General features: G+C 56.4%; 1 protein-coding gene across 1 annotated transcript in view; it reads right to left on the bottom strand.

The window, feature by feature from the left end:
• The window catches only part of Spsb4 (splA/ryanodine receptor domain and SOCS box containing 4), a gene marked incomplete at its 5' end in the record, with an annotated part of 55,939 nt that extends 36,411 nt beyond the window's left edge, over positions 1 to 19,528 (bottom strand). Inside the window, one exon of the mRNA XM_048794509.1 lies at positions 19,195 to 19,528. Coding sequence (XP_048650466.1) covers positions 19,195 to 19,528 — 334 coding nt within the window. The remainder of the gene's footprint in view (positions 1 to 19,194) is intronic.
• Between the last annotated feature and the right edge of the window lie 3 nt (positions 19,529 to 19,531).

Consider the following 19,531-nt stretch of genomic DNA (forward strand, 5'->3'; position numbering starts at 1 on the left):
GGGCCTGGCAGCAAGGGACCCACAGGAGAGGACATCCCTTCCCGAGGACCCGACACCCTGGCTGGGCTGGTCCCAACCGTGGGGCACGTGGGTGACTCTGGAGGAGGCTCAGGCTGCAGGAAGAGCTCCCTGACCGAGGACCAGCCCTGAAGTCCTCCTAGAAGTGGCACTGGTCCCCTCCCCACCTGCCGTCCCCACGGGTGCTTTGCCAAGATTAGACAGGGACCCGGATGTGCCTGCACAGCCCAGAGCCCACAGCAACCTCTCTGATCCATGGGAGATTGCACGGAGGGGCCTGTCCTATTTTGGGGACAAGAATCTCCCCAGAGACAAACAATGGGGTACACGCAGCTTTGGGGACAGGACCTCAGGAAACAAAAACGGGGAGAGAGAGAGGAGAGTGAGACAGGGGAACGAGAAGGCAAGAAACGACACGTGGACCGGTTGGACTGCGGGGGTGACCTCAGCTCCTCCGTGGGCCCCTCTGAGCGGCCGCTAGGTGCACCTAGGAGTGCGCCAGGGCTGGCTGGAGCCGGCCACGCACCTGGGTCTGCTCCTGAGCATGGGGGGCCCCAGTGCTCTCTCCCTAGTGCCCGGGTGGCACCTTGCCGGCTGAGTGTCACTCGATTTTAGGGGGAAGCCCAGGGATGGACACCACAGCTGTGACCTGCCCAGGGTGCACGGCGGCATCCCACAGGCGGGCGGGGGCGCTCCAGACCCTGCGTCTTCGCATCCTTTTCTACACATGGATCTGGAAAGTGCACCAAGCACAAGAGGCAGGAAAATGACCGTCACCCCGCCACCTGGAAGTCGTCTTGGGGACCTTCGTGGAGCACACTGAGCCCACACCCCGTTTCCTTCCCTCAGTTCCCTGTGGTCAAGCCCAGTGTGAGATATTAAGTGGAAAATTCCAGAAACCCGGTGTTCCTAAGCTGGGAATCACTTCTCCCGCAGCACACCACGCCTGCCCCGTCACGAAGACCCGGCTGTTGCTGGAACCTCCCGCTGTGGTGAGTTTGTCAGTCAATGTCACGACGGGCGGCTCTGCACTGGGACACGAATGGGCCTCTGCGGACCTCCTTTGTGGGTTAGATGTGAGGTGTCCCCCAAAAGCTCATGCGTGAGACAAGAATGCCTAGAGTTGAAGGGGGGGGGGGTTCTGAGAGCTGTGACCTGCTCTGTGTATTCGTCCACTTGAGTGGACTGAGTGGTCACTGTGGGCAGCTGGCTGTGGCTGGGGGAGGTGGGTAACTGGGGGTTGCCCCTGGGGGTTACGTTTAGCCCCTGGTCAACTGAGCTCTCTCCCACTCCCTGCCTCTGGCACTCAGGTCCTGAGCGGCCTTCCTGTCCCGAGGCCATGATGTGCCTCACCTGGGCCCAGAGCAATGGCCTGGGCCAACCGTGGACGGAACCTCTGAAAGCCATGAGCCAAAATAAACGTTTCCTCCTCGAAATCCTTCTCATTAGGCCCTTTGGTCACAGTGTCGAAGACCTGACTAACGCAACCGCTCAGTCTGTGCTACTTCTGAGTGTCCCTGGCACCCTCCCCTGAAGTCGGGGCTGACTGCACCTGCTGTCCTTGGGGGGCGAGGGCAGCTGCAGGCCCATTTCCAAGACAGTTCCGGGTCCACGTGGAAGCTGGAGTTCAGGGAGCCCTTGGTGGCCGCCCACCACCCAACGGCACAAGTCTGGTCACCTGGCACTGGTCCCCAGCGAGGAAACACAGAGCCGCCTTGCTGACCAATGGGCTTTCGGTCTGTGCTGGGGTCACTTCCATTTTCCTGCTCACTGAGCACAGCTGCACCCCGAAAGACAGAAGGACAAAAGTCTGTCCTTGGAGGTTGTAGGCACAGAACTGCGTCAGCCCCACCTGCCACAGACAAGCAACCCCAAGTAGGTGGCTGGGGACACCTGCTGTCCCACCTGGTCCTCTGTGGCAAGAGGGATCTGCAGTGTGGGGCTGGTCCTGGCCGTGTGACCTTGCGCAAGCCACATGGCCGCTTATGTCTGAAAATGGGTGCCATGCACGGGAACCACTGAGACCAGTGAGCTGGCCCCTGGGGACAGCTGCCCAGGGCAGAGGGGCTTCCTCACTCCAGCCTGAGGGTCTGTGCATCTGCCTCCTCCGGCCCCATCAACCCACCCAGCTACGTCCACACTGCTGGCCACCCGGCCCAGCAGGGCAGCCTCCTCCTGGACAGGCACAGAGAGCACCCTCCAGGCTAGGGCAGGCGCTGCAGGAGCACCAACCAGGAAGGCTCAGACCCTGGCCCTGCGCCGCGAGTCACCCTGGGCAGCGGGCCCTGAGCATGGTCCTCTCCACCTTGCTCCTCTGCAGTCAGAGGTGGCCCCACCAGGTCTCCATGTCTCCGTTCCCCGGGGAGGAAAGCCAAGAGCAACTGACCGGTGGCATTGTTATGAGATGACCAAGGTGACCCGTGGAAAGTGGCGTCCACCAAGCCTGGCACGCGGCACCTTGGTGTGTGCCGTTTTCACTGGTCCAGCTGCCATCACAGCTGCCCTGTCCCTATGCTCACTCTGCGTGGGAGAGGAGGAGGAGCCACCCAGGGCCACAGCCCAGGCCTGCCTGAGCCGAAGGACTGTGCTCTTAAGAGTTGTTCCCACCTGAAAGCATTCTCCGTGTGCCCTGTACATCCACTGACACATGTAGGTGTCACATGTCACAGGTACTGTCACATGTATGACCTCAAGACAGCCCCCTGTGGTAGGCATTGTTGCTATCATCCCCACTGCACAGATAAAGGTAGGGCACAGAGAAGTCAGGTAACATGTGTAAGGTCACACAGTAAGGAAGCAGTGGACCTAGGATGGGAGTCCCCGCATTCAGAGGGCAGATATTGGGCCCCTAACTGCTGCCCCCTGTGTGTCTCCCCTGCTTTGCCCCCTTTTATTCCATGGGATGCTCCCAATAACCCTTCAAGGCAGGCAGTCTAGGAAACTGGAGCTTGCCGCCCGCAGGGCGGGGTGAGGTGTGCAGAGGAAAGATGGAACTTTCCTCAACTGCTCTCTGGAGGATCATGTTCCGCAACACCTCTCACCAGGGGGACGAGGCCCAGCTGCCTCGGGGACACTGTCCTTCTGTCCTGTCCTCCTGGTCTGCGCCAGCCTCTTCTGCAGAGCAGACTCTGGCCTTGCTGAAGGTCACGGGCGCCTTCAGGAGGCCGTGGATCAGAAATAAAATCAGCCTGCAGAACACCAAGCAGCCGCCGCCCGCATTCTGCTGGGTTCTGCGGCCGGCCGGAGGGAGGCTGGCCCCCGCCCAGCTGTTTGCAGGAGTGCACCATACACCTTGGGAGCCCTGGGGAGAGACCACCAGCAGCAAAGCAGCCAGACAGACCCTGGGGTGCGTGCTGCCAGCCCCACACCCATGTGGGAGGGAGAGGACACTAATTGGTCACAGTACTCTTTCCCTCAGAGACGAGCTGAGGTCTCTGGATCCTTTGCAGAACTGTCTGCTAGGAAGTACCTATTGATTAGAATCATATTTTCTAGCTTCCTTGCAGCTAAGAGTGGCCATGAGATAGCACTGTGGCCTTTGAGCTATGGGAAGAAAGGGTATATGATGTTTCTGAGCCATCTTTTTAAAGAGAGGGAGTGTGCGGTCCTTTAGCTACTCTTCCATCCTGCCTGGGCTGTGGATGCAGGGGTTGGAATTCTAGCAGTCATTCTGGACCATGAGGCAGAGAAGCCAAAAGCTAGGAGGGTAGAAGGAGCAGCAGTCAGAAGGGGTCCCACAACACCCGTGGACTGCCCGTCTCCAGGCCTCTCTTCCGTGAGAGGGAAATGGACATGTGTTCTCGTCTAAGCCTACCCTATTAGGTAGGTGTGGGTGCAAACAGCCAGACTGTTTCTTACTGATAGATTTCCATCCCCTCTACCTGTCCCAGGGGCACCTCCAGCAGGCTCTCCCTCCCACAGGTCCCCGGATCCTCGGAGTTGGCTGCCGTCTGGGCCTGTGCCGTCCACTGTCCCTTCCAGCTGGTCAGCCAACACAGACCCATCCTTCCAGACTTAGCTCGGGTGCTCCCGGCTGGAAAGCTGACCCAGACCCCGAGGTTGTAGGGCCTTCGTCTCCTGGGTTCCCACAGCACCTGGGCCTCCTGCCTGCCTGTGGGCGTCCCCTACATCATCTGTGTCCACAGCTATCTGTGGGGGCACTGGTCAGCCTTCCCCAGGGTCCAGGCAGAGGAGGGATAATAAACATTTGTAGGAAGAATAAACAATGTGTGAAGGAGTCTCCGGGGGGCCAGGCACGCTGAGCTCTGAAGCCCCAGCATCTGTGTCCTGGGAAGGCTTCCTGGAGGAGGGGGGAGGCAGTGGCCGGGCACCAGCCAGGGCGAATGTCCCGCAGACCCTCAGGGGATCTTTACACGACTCAAAGGAATCTCTCCAAGGTGCCCCTGAACATCGTGGAGCGGTCACCCCCCAGCTGCTTCAGCGCCAAGTGGTGGTGATTGACAGGGCAGCTGCCTGCGGGGGCTCCAAGCCCGGGCAGGGGGGAGGGTCAGCATTGTTGGAAGCTGAGCTTACCCTTCCTGGCGCAGGGCGGCCATCTGGTTTGGGTCAAAGGTCTCCAGGGACTGGTTTGATTTATAGGCCGGTGCAGCCGCCCAGGCGGCACGGAGGGCACAGGGCGGCCAGGGCTGGGGTAGGAGGGAGGCCAGCCAGGGGCCCAGACACAGGGCAAGCACCCTGCTTCTGCTCCCAGCCTCAGGTTGCTTTCTAATAGAGAAATCCAGCAGAGGAAACTCCACCACCGAGAAAGCCAGGAAGCATTTACTGCATGCCCAGCGCGGTCCACGCGGTCTGCGGGTGCGCTGCATTCTGGAAAGGGAACAAGTCCCCGCGAGCCCTGTCCAGCAACACCTGGCATTTCACATCCATGCGCTCAGGGACCACTGAGCCACATCTCATAGGCAATGGCTTCAAAGCGCAGAGTCCTGTGACACTGGACCTAGGAGTCGCACCCAGCCTCTGCCCTCTGAAGCGTTCTTCCCCACAGTGGGCGCATCTGGAATCTGGGGGACAGGGAGGTCACAGGGGCTGAGGCAGCACAGGGGGCCCTCAGACCCCTGCCCCTGCTGCAGGTGGGTTCGGGCAGCAGAAGCCCCACAGTCAGGGTGGGCTGAGGTTTCCAAGGGGCTTTAAACAGCAGCTGGCCTCGAAGAGCCTGGCAAGAGGACCACTTAGGCCACAAGCAGACGTGGCACCGACCTCGAGGCAGGCAGAAGTACAGATGCAGCGATGGGCCTGGGGTGCTGGGTGCTGGAGAGGGCTGGGAGCCTGCACTCTGGTGATGGGGGAGCCGGAGAAGTGGGCTCTGGTGAGGGAGGCCGCACATGGGGCATCTCCCTGGGTCTGACCCCTCGGCCTCCAGCTGCAGCCTCCCCACTGGCAGAAGCCTGAGAACATCAGTTGAAGTGGGACTGAGGCCGTACCCATGTCCTCTGCAGGACATGTCCCAGGACCGCCAGGGGCCCCACCAGGAGCTGGAGGAGGGCATGGGGGCAACATGGGAATAACAGTGACTGTCCCCTCTGAGACACCATGGTGCACAGTCCCCAGGGCCCCTTCTAACCAGCTGGGGGGCCACACACCTGGCACTGTACCCAGAGACCCCCGCCTCCCTAGAGACATGAAGCGCCAGTCAGGTGTCCCTGCCTCGCCAGGGCAGCCAGGGCTCAGGCGGTCCCTGGGCTGGCTCGGGTCACACAGGTCAGAACACACACCTGAAAGCCACATCTAGAGGTGTCCAGGTCACCATGCTGAGACCAAGCGAGGAAAGCAGGGTGTCACATAACCTGCAGCGTCTCAGGAGCACAAGAGGCAGAAGGGGCCCTTCAGGACACACTGAGCAGGAGGCACCGAACCTGGGACTCCAAGTGCCAGTTCTGGTCTGAGGCCTGCTGGCCGCTCACAGGCTTGGCTTTCTCATCTGTGAAATGGGAATATTAAGGTGCCACTACAGGACTAAGGGGACAAGAGGAACTTCATGAGAGCAAGCAGCTGAACTGGGGCCCGGAGACAGGCCCCCGCTGGTCACTGTGACTTAATTCGGCATGCAAGTCCTCCTCTCAAAGCTCCCTCCGTCTGTGGTGGGGGGGTTCATGAAACCCCAAAGCCAGAGCTGAAGCTGGGAGCCCGTCTAGGCTGAGGTGGGGACCATCCATCACCAGGGAGCCCGCCAGAAACGTCACCTCCCGGCAAGGAATGCAGATGAGAAAGCTTTTGGGAGGGGGGGGTGATGAAACCTGACCCAGGGGCACTTCCTGCCCAGCCACCCAGGGGAGATGCTGGCAGCCCCGGCCTTTGACCCCGGCCCTTGATCTGTTCACCCCTGGCAGGGTGGGGGCAGAACCCAAGACGGGCCCTGGTTCAGAAAATGACAACCAGACCCAGCCATGTGCCGACAAGACAAGTGTCCAACATCTCCCAGGCATAAACATGTGTGACCAGAGGCCACCGGGTCAGGAGGGAAAGGCAAGGAGCCAGCACGGGCTCCCCACCCAGCGGCCACCAGCGCTGCTCCGCTTGACTCCAGCCAGAGAGCAGGGAGGAGAGCTGCTGTGTGCAGGAGTGTGGGGACACAGGATGGGCGACTGGGTCCCCTTCCCAGCGAGTCTCCTAGAGCACCAGAGCCCTGTGAGCTGGTCGCCAGCACTTCTCAGGCCTTGCCATTTACCGGGGTCTTCCGCGGGTGGGTCACCTCTCCCCATTTCACCCCGGAGGAAACAGGGCCTCAGGCTCGGCCAGCTCAGGAGCTTCAGAGCTAGGAGGGAGCAGGACCTGCCTCCCCTCCACTCCCCACCCTGGAATCCCTGGCATCCCTCCTGTCCGTCCATCCCCCTGTTTCCCACCCAGGACCTCTGACATTCTCTGAAGGTTCCCAGGCCTGACTGACCCTACCGCCTGCTCCAGGTTTCTGAACTGGCCCCGGGGCCCTGGAGGAGCTGGGGTGAGCGCTTCCCCTCCTCGCCACACTGGCCCCAGAGTCATCCCCAGAGGGCAACAGTGCCCCTGCTCTCTCCATCAGGCTCCCCAGTTACCCCCCCGTGGCCCTAAAGCAGCGCGGCCCAGAATTTGTGCCGTGGTGGAAACGGTACGCTTCCTATGTTGTCCAACGTGGCGGCCACCAGCTGCATGTGGCTAAGGAGCATGTGAACACAGCCAGAGCAACTGAGGAACTGGATTTTTCATTTTATTTAATGTTACTTAATTTTAATTAAACAGTTGCTTAATGAAACACACGTGGCTAGTAGCTACCACGCTAGATAGCCCCCCAGTGCAAAGTGTGTCACCACACTAGATAGCACCCCAGTGCAAAGGGTGTCACCACACTAGATAGCACCCCAGTGCAAAGTGTGTCACCAATGAACCCAACATGTGTCCCTCCATATTAGAGATCATAGAAATGCAAAGATTCTTTGAGGCCTTCTTGTCCAATCACTTTCTTCCTTTGGGGGAAAAGCCAAGGTGCAGAGGGAGATGGTGACTTATCCAATGTCACACAGCCAGGGGCCAAGCTAGAATCTGCTAGGTTCCCAGTCTGGTGCCCTTTCCCGACCTTCCCTACCCCGGCCTCTCGTACACCCAACACTAGACTCTTGAGAAAGTCCAGTTAGTCCGGGTCAAGGATGCGTGTGCAGACTCCACACCTCTGAGCAATCCATTTTGGCAAAACACCTTGAGCAGCCTAGCAGGGTGGCCCATGACGGCCAAAAAGGACATAAAAGCACTCAGTCCACCATGCACCTCCTGGGTAGCTTGCCCAGCCTGGGAGTGACTAGAGCCCAGGCCAGCCTCCGGGCCCTGCCATCCCAGGGGACACCAAGGGCAGGCAGAGCTCACCTGTCCCAGTGATGCCTTCCTGGGGTCCAGCCAAGAACATGGACGAGCCAAAGCATGGAGACGGGGTGGCCTGTGCTTTGGATTTGGCTATTGGTGTGGGGAGGCTCCAAGCCCTGGGTCCCCCACCCACCACCTAGGTGGGAGAGACTGAAATGCAAGTGCCCTGCCAAAGGACAGAGCTGGGCTGGGGGTGGCAGAGGCACCTGATCCTCTTACAGAGACCCTGCTCCTGGCTGGGCTGCCAGAGTCGGGCTGAGTAGATCCAAGGAAACCTACACTTTTAAAAAAAAAGCCCCAGAATCATCATGGTGGACAAGCAAACGTTTCCAATCAGCTCTGCCACTCACAGGGTGACCCCCGGTGAGTCTTCCCCCTTCCTGGACCTCAACTCACTGTCTAAAACAGAAAGGTACGCCCACCAGAACCAAAGGCCACCCCATCCGCCCTCCGAGCAGGCCACCCGAAGACACGGGAGGCCTGGTCTTCGGGAGGCCTATGCCCATGGAAAACAGACTGTGGACAGCATTTCCTGAGACAGTGATCGGCTGGAATCTATAGGGCACGGTGGGCCAGAACCCAGACCCTGGGCCTCGCGGCGCACACTCTCCAACACAGACCCGGCCTTGCTGGCCGCCCTCTTGGTCATAGCAAGTCGTCCCCACTGACTTGCTCAGGACCACCTCAACCCCATCAGTGGGGCCTCAATTCCCCACCCCAGAGAGGACCACGGCCAGTGGATGCCCCCCACCTTCTCCAATTCTGTTCTCTTAATCACATTTCTCTATATCTGGATTGATCCAAGGCATTTTTTTTTTCCTGTTCCCATCTGTCTCTCCCTCAAATCGTCATCATAACTTCCCCAGGGCCCCACACATAAGAGATATTCAAAAAACATTCACTGAGTGACGGTCTGGCTAATCCTCTGACCCTGACCACGGCTCCCACCAGACCGAGGGCTCCAGGGCCTGCCTCGCTCACCCCCACAGGCGAGCAGGTACCACTGCACCTCTCAGGCAGGGCTGAGTGTGGCTGAGGAGCAGTGGTGCCGAGATCCACGTCAAAGGGGCGGCCATGGGCAGGTGCCACTGATGTTCATCTACAATTCCTAGCTAACTGGAAACTCCTCGGGACCGATTTCCACGATGTCTTCTCAAGATGCTCGCAGCTTGTAGTCTTTCTGTTTTGTGTGGATGCTGCAGGAAGCAGGAGCTCTTTCCCTGCTGATGACCTGACAGGTAACTGGGTGGATTCTCAGCTGTGGCCACTCATTCAACAAGGCTTACTGAGAACCCACCAGGTGTCAGGTGCTGGGGACACAGGGCAGAGGGATGGCCAGCCCTCAACTGTGAGTAGAGACACTCAGGGACCCGAGAGGGCTCGAGGCTGCACCCACACCTTCTGAACTGCCACTGCGGTTCCTCCCTGTGCTGAGGGTCAAGCTGGAGGCCTCTCAGGACATCCTGGGATGCAACAGGTAGAATAAGACACCCAGGATGCCCAGTACCGACCGCTCAGGCTGGGTGCACGCATTTTTTCCTTTGGAAAGGGAAGCAGCTGAACCCTGCTAAACGCGTGTTTCCTTAGTGTCAGGACCCCCAAGCTTGCTCCAGCCCAGACTGCAGGCTGACCCCTCCTTCTGCCTTGGGCTGCGTCTCCCACCCAGTTCCTGGAAATCCAGGGCACAGCTGCCTGTGCCCTGGGCCCCCACCCACCCAGTGGCCTCCTCTGGGCAGGTGTCCCAGTTGCTGACCATGGCCAGCGCTGGGCTAATGGCACCGGCCAACTGGGAAGCTTATAACTAGAGCCGCTGCAAGACTTCTGATTCAACAGGAGGATGACAGAGCTGCTGTTTCCCAGGCTCCAGGGGATGCTGAGGTTCTGGCAGGAACATGAAGGGACAGACTCCAGGATGCCACAGCACTCCCAGAGCTCAGAGGCCCAGCCCAGAGGCAGCCAATCAGAGGGCAGCAGGAGCCTCTGCCAGCACCCGCAATTCCTGGAGCCTGACTGGCCTTGGTGAAGCTTGTGATCCTGGGCCCTCACTCAGAACTGCCACCTCTAGGAAGATGAACAGAATCCCACATGCCCCTCCTAGCAGGGCTCACACATCCAGTGGAGGGCTGTCACCCACCTCACCAAACAGCAGGGACAAACCTGCTCGTGTCTGTGTCATAAAACGTCACAGAGGGGGCAAGATCTGGAACTCAGCTGTGGCTGCAGATGGAGCCACTCAAAGGAGACTCCTTCAATGACTCAGAGGCTGGGACAAGGCAGAAGGAAGGTCTTTGCTGGCAGTTCTGGCCACTGCGCCTCTCTCTGGGGGTCATGGGCTAGGAGGCAGCAGGGAAGGGCTCAGGTGTGGCCCTGGGGCCCCTGGTGGGGCAGCCCTGCCTATCAGAACTCCCAGCAGGCAAGTCACAAATGGGGGCTCTCGCTGCGCTATTTATAGGAAGCAGCCACTGAGAAGGAGAGGAACCTGGAGACCGTGTGGCCGTATTTTCCAAGCCCACGGCTGTCTCGGCTTAATTTCATCCCAAGCAAATAAATCATTAAGGAGGCACCGAGTCCTGGAAGATCTGACGAAGAAAGGCCATTAAACGGCACAGCCTCCCCTTGAATTATGGAAGGCCTCCGACAGCAGCCTTATTAGTGTCTGGGCCAGCCTGTAACTCATGCTAACTGCCCCCAGCCTTAACCAGGGGACAAGCCTGGGCGAATCGGCTGCTCCCTGACCATGGGCAAGTCAGCGTTGCTGCCCGCCTGGCAGGCTGGCCGGCTCCTCTCTCCCCCTCATTTAAACATCCCCCTGAATTTCTCTTGCTCCATCCACCACTGTCCCAGCACCTCCCACCCAGAATCATCACTGATGCTGATCAGGGGTGCTTTGTTCAGGGGTACTAAGAGCCGGGGAAGGGGGGGGCCACCAGTGCCAGCTTGGTAAACTCTTTTGGTAAGCACCCTGAGCCCCAGGCCTGGCACCGCTAGCAGCCATGGGAGACATTCAATGTGACCACACGAGTGCCCAGCAGAGCCCAGGTGGAGAGGCACAGGGCGTGAGCAAGGACGAGATTCCAGCCCTGGGACAGCCACCTCCCCAGCAGGTGCCATCTGCTGGCCCTTCACCTCCTTCAGCCTCATGGGAGAAATGGGCTGAGAGCATCTCCTCCTCCTCCCTGGGGATTCGTGGAGCCACAGGGCTGCGGCCTGCGGCCTGCGAGGGTGGGAGGTTTTCATGAGAGGCGCTGAGCAGCGCTGGGCCCCGGGCGAGTTTAACAAAGAGCTGTTTCCATTTGTAGTAATCCCTTCCCAAACAAAGTCACCCCTGCAGGAAAGCTCCCGGATAATCCCGTGGATTTACTGTGTTCGCCGCATGGGCAACTGGGACAGTAAACTGAGTCACCTGCTGATTGGGGGTGGTGAGGACCAGAGAGAACAGGCTGGATAGGGAAGGGAGGAGACTCAGAAGCACAGCTGGACTGCTGGGACAGGGAGTGAGGCCCCAGGGGGATGGTGGACAGAACCAGGCCTCTGGGCAGAGCCAGGCCCCTGACATCGGTTTTACTGGCGTGGTGGAAGTGGGCCATTTCTAACAAAGAGGTCAGCGCAGGGCCAGGCGAGGAAGAGCAGATAGGCCCGGCTGCAGGATCACCCAGTGTGGGTGAGGGGGACGGCGGGGACAAGCCCTGATGGAGGCACCAGCCCCACGCCACGCCTGCCACATGCAGTATCCTCGGCATCACCTGGGAGCTGGTCGGAACACAGGTTCTTGGGCCCGGCCAGCCCTGTCAAGTCAGTGGGCACTTGACCAAGACCCCAGGGCCTGAAGGCACACTGGGGTTCGGGAGGCACTGCTGACGATTCTGTGGGGTCAGCGCCATCCCCAAACCCACAGGAGGCTGATGCCCACGTCACCCAGGGAGAAGATGGCAGAGTCCCTGTGACTGTGCTAATTCCCTGGTTCTGGTGTCTAGGAGGGGATTAGGGCAGGTTCCAAAGACCTCCTCCTTCCTGGTCCCACAGGTCCCTGCCCATCATTGTCCCCGACCCCCAGCACCACATCCTCCATCATGTCCACTGGTTTCTGATACAGAGGCATGAACTGCACGGCTGCCTCTCTCTCTTGGTTTTGGGAAGGAGCATTTTCAGTGGGGACTGGAAGCCTGGGTTTGCATTCTGGTTCTGCTGCTGATTGGCAGGTGACCTTGAACGAGTCCTTATGGCTCTCTGGTCCATTCAGCTCCCACCTGTAAAGTGCAGGTCTTGCATTGTCTGCTGGACAGCGTGTCTTCTAACTCTGGTCCTTTGGCCCCGCCTTTGTCCCTCCACCACTCCTGAGAATGCAGACCCTCCTTCTCCTCCCTTTCCTTCTCTCCAGTGGTCTTGTAGTGGCCAGCCCTCGGCCAGGCCTAGCACCCGTCTGCTCAGAGGCAGATGTTGCACCTCAGGCCTGCCACTATGGGAGCTTGTCGCTGAGGAGTACACATGTGCACAGCTGCTGAGTGTCCTTGCTGGTAAAGTCCACCAGGCAAGTGCCCCTGGAGCTACAGGCTTTCAGAGAAACACCCAAACAAGACACTTAGAAGGAAACTTCTAGATTGCTAGTGGAGAAAGCTAAATACTCCTGGCTCATTTGTGACAGACTCTGAACTCAGGTATTTTAAAGAGATGAGTCAAAAACCTCCCAGAACCAGCGTATGCCCTTGTGTGACATCCCTCTGATTGGGATTGAGGTTTAATAACAACAATTATTTCCACATTTAACAACACTGTAATTTACCAGTCTGTGGAAGCAGAAATAGTCAGAAATTAGACAGAATTACTCAGAAAATAGTCAGACAGAATTCTACCTACCATTTTATCAGCACCTACTATGTGCTATATACTAGACCAGTCACTTTTCTGGCTATAATCCATGATCCCAACACCGTTTGGCAAAATAAATTGTCCATTTTTCAGATAATCAAACTAAGGCTCAAGGGTAAAATAACTCACTCTGGATTACAGCTAATTAGAAGCAAATTAGAATTGGTGCTGGGCTCCCTGAGCCCTGGGTCTGCCAGGAGACCACGCTGTGGCCTGGGGTGACCACGCCTGATTTCAAATGCTGTTGCCTGCATTTCGAAATCCCTTTCCTGCAGGCTGGGCTTGCGAGAGCCTACTAATGAGGGTGCTAAGTGTGAAAATCCTCCTCAAAGTCTTTTCTATTCAGCCGAAGTCTGTTGCTTTTGTGGGTAACAAAGGGTGAGGGCCAGTGTGTGAATTGAAATGCCTGGCCCATCACATAGCCTCCCTGGGCCTGTGTGTGGGGACAGATGTGCCATGAGGAGCGCACAATGAGAGGTGGGAAGGGTCACACAGGGGTCAGACGTGGCGGGCAGCACCCTCTGTTGCAGCCAACTGTGACTCAGATCCTGCCATGGCAGGCGGTGAGAGGCCAAGATGTGAAGATGAATTTACTAACCACCTACTCTGCATCCTGTTCCGTGGAGCGCGTGAAGATGAATTTACTAACCACCTACTCTGCATCCTGTTCCGTGGAGCGCCATGAGAGCGGAGACCAAGAAGACTAAGATGCAGTCCACCTCAAAGAGTACCTCCAGCACAGCACCAGCAGAACCTCGAATCACATCACATCCATTGCGGCCCTACTGTGTGCAGGTAAGTCTCCTGGGTATTTATCATGCAGATGTACATCCTACGTGAGGGCTGACTGGGCTCTGCGCCTCCAATAATTTTAGTGCCACAGTGTCTCCAGCCTTCTTGGTATCAAATTCAAGTGATTCCACTGTTTTTTTTTAACCTAGAAACCAAGTCAGTCACAAGCATTACAGGTACCCAAGATGAGTTCAGAGGTATGACTGGAGAAACAGGACAGGCACGATATTGACAACCCCCTCCACTTGGCACCTACAGGGGACCACATGCTGGGCCACGCTTCATTTCCAGTGCAGAACTTGGCAAGATACGGATAATTATTCCCACTGCACAGATGGGAAAACTGAGGCTTGGGAAGGTTAAATAGACAGATGGGGGGAAGAAAGGGGATTCAAATTAAGATCAAAGGTTTATTCTTAAAGGAAACTGCCTAATTGTCCCAAATAGGGATCTGAATAATTAAATGATGATAAAAACCACACCATAAAAACACACGCAGCTATTAGTACAATGAGGCGGCTCTCCATTAACTGATATTTAAGCCATTAAATATCTGTGGGGGGAGGGGTGAGATACAGAGCAAGGTTTACAGCGCGGTCTAAGATTCCCTGTCATCAATACTTCCAGAAGGACGTGGTGGCTGCCGGCAGAGAGCAGGGCTGGAGACGGGGAGTATGGGTGGGGTTCTTCATTACACCATGGTTTGGAGGGTGTCCATTTGCTACCAAACACACAGCTTGCCTTTCAAGGGTTCATGTGCACACACAAAGCCCCCCTTCCTGTTGTCCACGCGTAGCATGTCCCCTGGGCGTCATCCTGCTGGGCTCCCCTGCACTTGAGGGCTGAGAGGGTACCCATCGTGGGAAGATACTGAATGGCGACAGGGGGCACCCAGCGCTGAGCTGATGGTGTAGAGACAGCCCTGGACCGAGACCAGGGAGTGAGCTGGGGACAGGATCCATTGACAGAGGAGGGGCCAAAGGGGAGGGCAGGTGAGGAGCCAAGGACGGACACAAGAGGCTGGGGGACCCGCCACCCCAGGAAAGACACACAGTGTCCAGTGCAGACCAGGAGGACAGCTCTGGCAAGGGGATGGTGTCCTTGCAGGCATCTTGGTAGAAAACTCTCTCTGGCCTTCATCGACACTAGAAGCCTTGGCTGGCCGCCAGCCTCCTCTGCTGCGCTGTTGCGCCAATAAATACTTGTTGGCAGATCGATTAAACCATCTAGGAATGACGTCTGGAAATACGGCTTCCTCTGCCTGGAGCAGACGGACAAGCACCGAGACCAGCTAGCCCCAAGATGCCTCGTTTCCACGGTCCTCCCAGGGCAGCCCTGAACGGGGACATATTGGAGGCAGGGCTTGCCCAGGCAGCAGGAGGCCAGCAGAGGAGTGGTCACAGCTCTCTTTTGTAGGTCTGTAGCCTTGGAAACCCAAGACTCAGTTTCCTCCCTTATGAAATGGGGATAATAGAGTGACACTGCCTCACTTATTATGACTAAATTATTTTAAATAAAATGAATAAATAGTCAGCCTAGGACACAGAACATGGGTAGAATCCAACAAAAAGTGTAACTATTAATACCTCGATATCAAAACTGCTCCGGGACTGAGCATGGTGGCACACACCTATAATCCCAGCAGCGTAGGAGGCTGGAGAGTTCAAAGCCAGCCTCAGCAATAGCAAGGTGCTAAGCAACTCAGTGAGACTGTGTCTCTAAATAAAATACAAAATAGGCCTGGGATGTGGCTCAGTGGTCGAGTGCCCCTGAGTTCAACCCCTGGTACTCCCCCACCCAAAAAATAAAACTGCTCTGGGGCCCCAGGGCTATGTGTCTTTCTGGGGTGCCTCCCCTCTTCCTGTGTCACTCATCACCGGCCACCAAGAACTCCACAACCTGAGAAAACCACCAACGTGTAGAAAGAGGAGCCTGAAAACCAACTCAGAGCAGACTCCAAAGGACTGGCCTACCCCCAGGGGGGGGGGGGGGCCCAACCTCACAGCGGTTGGGACATTTTCAGTGACATTCCCCCATTAGCGATCAAGCACGCCTGATTCCAACCACCGCTGGGCCTGTCTTTATATGACTTAGCTTTTCAGAACACCCTGCAGAGTGCTGTACTAAGCCAGGGCTTTGAGAGGTGGAGATGAAGGGGTAGGAGGAGGAACAATAGCAGAGAAGATGTGTCGGTGCCTCATCCAAACTCACTGGAGAAGGCTGGGGTCAGCCCTGGCTGCATGGCCACCCAGCCAGGTGAGCAGACCCTGCTGAGCCTTCTCTCCCTGCCTTGGCAGACGACTGCCATCCAGGCTCCAGCAGGTACTAGCTGGGCAACCTTGAGCAGCTCAAGCTCTCTGTGCCTTAATTTCTTCATGGCGAAGTAAAGATGATATGACAGGTATTGGCTCAGAAAGTTGCTACAGGGATGTGGCTCAGTGGCAGAGTGCTTGCCTAGCCTGCAGGAGGCCCTGGGTTCAATCCCCAGTGCTGGAAAAACAAAACAACCCCCCCCCAACACACACACACAATGATCCAATGAGTTAAAATGTGTGAAGTGCTCAGAATAGAGCCCAGCACAGGCTGAGCACTGCATAAGTGTTAGCTGGTGTTCTTATTGCCATTATTATTATTATTGTTATTATTATTATTATTATTTGGGTCCTTGACAATCTGGGACAGCTTCCCATTTGCCTGGTCTAGGTACCATGCTTCTCAGCTCACTGGGATGCCAGAGCCCCTGGGCATCCTGCAGCTCCTTGCAATAAACTCCCAGATGCGGGGCCCCATTTCACTCCACGCTGCAGCAAAAGAACAATTTCACTTGCAAAATTGACAACAGACATTATGTGTTTGCAATATGAAATCGCATCTTGTTTGCAAGAGGAAATAGCATCGCCAGGAGCTCCCGTCCCAGCAAACACGTGCTTCCGAGTTCACTGCGGTTAAGGCCTTTCTAAGCCTTGCTTTTACAGTCACAAAAAAAATTCAGAAATTAAAAGTGATATCCATTAACTTACTTCCGTCTCATCAGAGGAGAAGCCTCTCTGAAAACCACTTCCATTTGATTCCATAGATGAACCCCAGAACCTACCCAGCTCACCTAGTTAACTGAAGCAGTGGGCCCCAATTGCTGAGAGTCTGCTCTGTGCTGGTGAGGTTTTATTTTTGTTTTGTTTTGTTTTGAGGTACTAGTGATAGAACTCAGGGCCTTGCACATGCTAGACAAGTGCTCTACCTCTGGACGCCACATCCCCAGCTCTTCGTATTTTATTTCGAGATAGGGTCTTCTTAAGTTACTCTGGCATCAACTCGGTGGTCCTCCTGCCTCAGTCTCCCTGCTAGTGAATTTTTATCATCCCCATTTTGCAAAGGAGAACATTGAAGTTTGAGAGAGGAGGCCAGGATTGCTGAGAGCCTCCTGCTGAGTGCTGCTGCAGTCTAGCCCAGGCCTTCGGGGGCTGCTCCTCTTCCCCCCAGCAGAGCTCTCTCTTCCACTATAATCCTGGGGGGAAGGAACCCCAGGGAACATCCCTGTCTTCTTTCTCCAGAGCAGGTCTCTGACCCTGATCCCCCACTTCCTAGTCAGGGCTATCTGGGGACCAGCCACCATGTCCCCAACTAACACTGGCTCAGAATTCTCCCTATCCACAGGTCCCCACTTTGGGTCTCCTTCCCTGCCCAGAGCCAAACTATTCCCAGTCCCTAGAGATCCATGGTGGACTTCAGCCCCAGTCATTCACTACAGGGACTCACAGCACCTTCCCAATCACTACCCCACTCCTGGGACTCCATTGCAGCCTGTCCTCTGGCCACTCTGTGGTCAGGGCTGGGCCCATGCTGAGCTGACCCTTTCTGCATCATGTCTCGCCCAAGGCTGAAAACAGTATCCTGCCTGCAGAACAGGCTAGCGCCACACCAGACATGCCAACCCTCCTCACTAAATGGGAAATGCCAGGTTTGTTACAGATGACACCCTGGCCTCCCTGGCCTCCTGGACGGGTCCTCCAGATTCTGCCAAACTGAAAAATCAAGGCCAGGGGAGAGGAAGTTGAAAAGCTCCAAGTTTTAGTCCCACTGAGCTTCTCCAACTATTGCAAGGACCTGAGCTTAAAAATGCCCAAACACAACTGTCCCTCCATACCCGGCCTCCCTGATCGTGTGTCTAGGAGGAGACTGCCTCTGACCCTAACATCCAGGAGGGAGCCACTGGTGGCCGCCCTTCTCACATCTCAGCTTCATATCTGAAGGCCAAGCCATGGTCTGAATGGTGTGAATTAGCCACCAAGAGGAAGCCCATCTAGGGGTCTCACCTTTGGCTTTGGTAGCTCCCACTGCCTATCAGGCCTTTAATCCTGACTACCATATTATTGGTGCCGACATATATGATGTCACCACAGCTAAGGGAGTGGCCCAGTACTGTCCCATTTTTACAGATGAGTACAGTGAAGTTTATGGAGTTAGGTGGAGTCACCAAAGACAAAACCACTAAGTGTTGGGGAGACATACAGGTGGAAATAAAGAACATCAGACTCCAGAACATTGGTATACCCGGGCCACCCTTCTGGTCCAGTGACTAATTCCAGCAAGTAAAATTTCCCATTCCACTAAACGGTGTTTGTTGTTGCTGTTGGTTTGCTCACCTCTGGGGTTTGCCTGGTCACCCTGTCTTAAGAGGACCCCAGACACTTTCCGTTAAGACTAATTCTGCCCTTCTCAAGATGTACTCTTCTACTCCAAGGTTTATCCAGTAAAACAAAATGGAGTAATGCTTTGCCATTCCATGACACTCTTAGTGCAACAACCACAAAAATAAAATATGAGCAAGAACACCACCAATCATACCAGACAGCTGAGCGTACCAGCTGGTAGGCTGGTGTGTGGAATAAGCAGCCATCAGTGCCTGACTCCTGGCCCAGCTCAGCCTAGATTCAACTGGGGACATATGCCCTCCTGGGGCCTCTGTCCAGAGGCCACCCTGCCTCCCCAAGCTAGCTGGTAAAGTTTCCAGTAGCTGCTAACTTTAAAAATCACACAATTTTTAAATTGGACAGTTCACACAATCTAGATTTCTGGGTTCTTTTGGAAAAATCCAAAGATGTGACAACATTGAGTTTCCATTCCTATGGGGAAATCGTCAACTGGGGGATGAGAGACAGTTACTCCTTTAACAGTTCACCAGTAAGAGCTGAATTTGGGGGTTCAGCCCCTGCATACAGCAAGTGGTCAATACATGACTGATGCTACCGTGGCTTATCAGTAACTGGGGTGCATGGCATTTCAGCCCAGGGAAGGTCTTCCTGTTACCTTCCTCCTGCTATAACTAGCATGGATTGTTCTGGGTACCCCTTGTACAGCCAGAAGGATGGGTAATGAACATCTCCACGCAAAGTCACTGTGCTAAGCACACACAGCATCGTGTTTGATCCTCACCACAACCCTGAGCTAGATTGCTCCCACCACCATTCCGCAAATGGGAAAATGAGGCACAGCCCAAGCCACCAAGCCTGCAAAAAGGTCAGGATTCAAACCCATGGCTAACCACCGCCCCTGCATGGCAGGATCATCCCAGCGGCTGCTGCACTGGCTCTGCCTCCGGCCTCCTTCCCCAACTCCCCGACCACCGACAGGCAATCTCTGAACCCCGTGCACCTCACCGAGCACACTTACGGTCAAGGCCATTGATATAGCGCATGGTGACTTCGCAGTGGCCCCATACGGCACTCACCACCGGGTACAACTTCTTGCCCTTGAGGCCTCGGAAGGCCACGCCCAGGTACTGGCCGTCCACGATGAAGCTGAGCGTGCCTTCATCCATGTCCAGCACCACCAGCAGCGAGTCGGGCAGCGCGAAGGCCTCGTCCGGTCCTAGGAAGGCCGGGTAGGCGACACCCGGCCGGTTCTTGCCGTCGTGGTAGAGGCGGCTGCGGCCCAGGTCCCAGCCCCACGACTCGGCGTCACTGCCCACCAGCGCCGTGTAGCCCACCGCGTGCAGCGGGGCTCGCGC

Source organism: Marmota marmota, unplaced genomic scaffold (assembly GCF_001458135.2).
Source record: "Marmota marmota marmota unplaced genomic scaffold, marMar, whole genome shotgun sequence".
Lineage (NCBI taxonomy): Eukaryota > Metazoa > Chordata > Mammalia > Rodentia > Sciuridae > Marmota > Marmota marmota.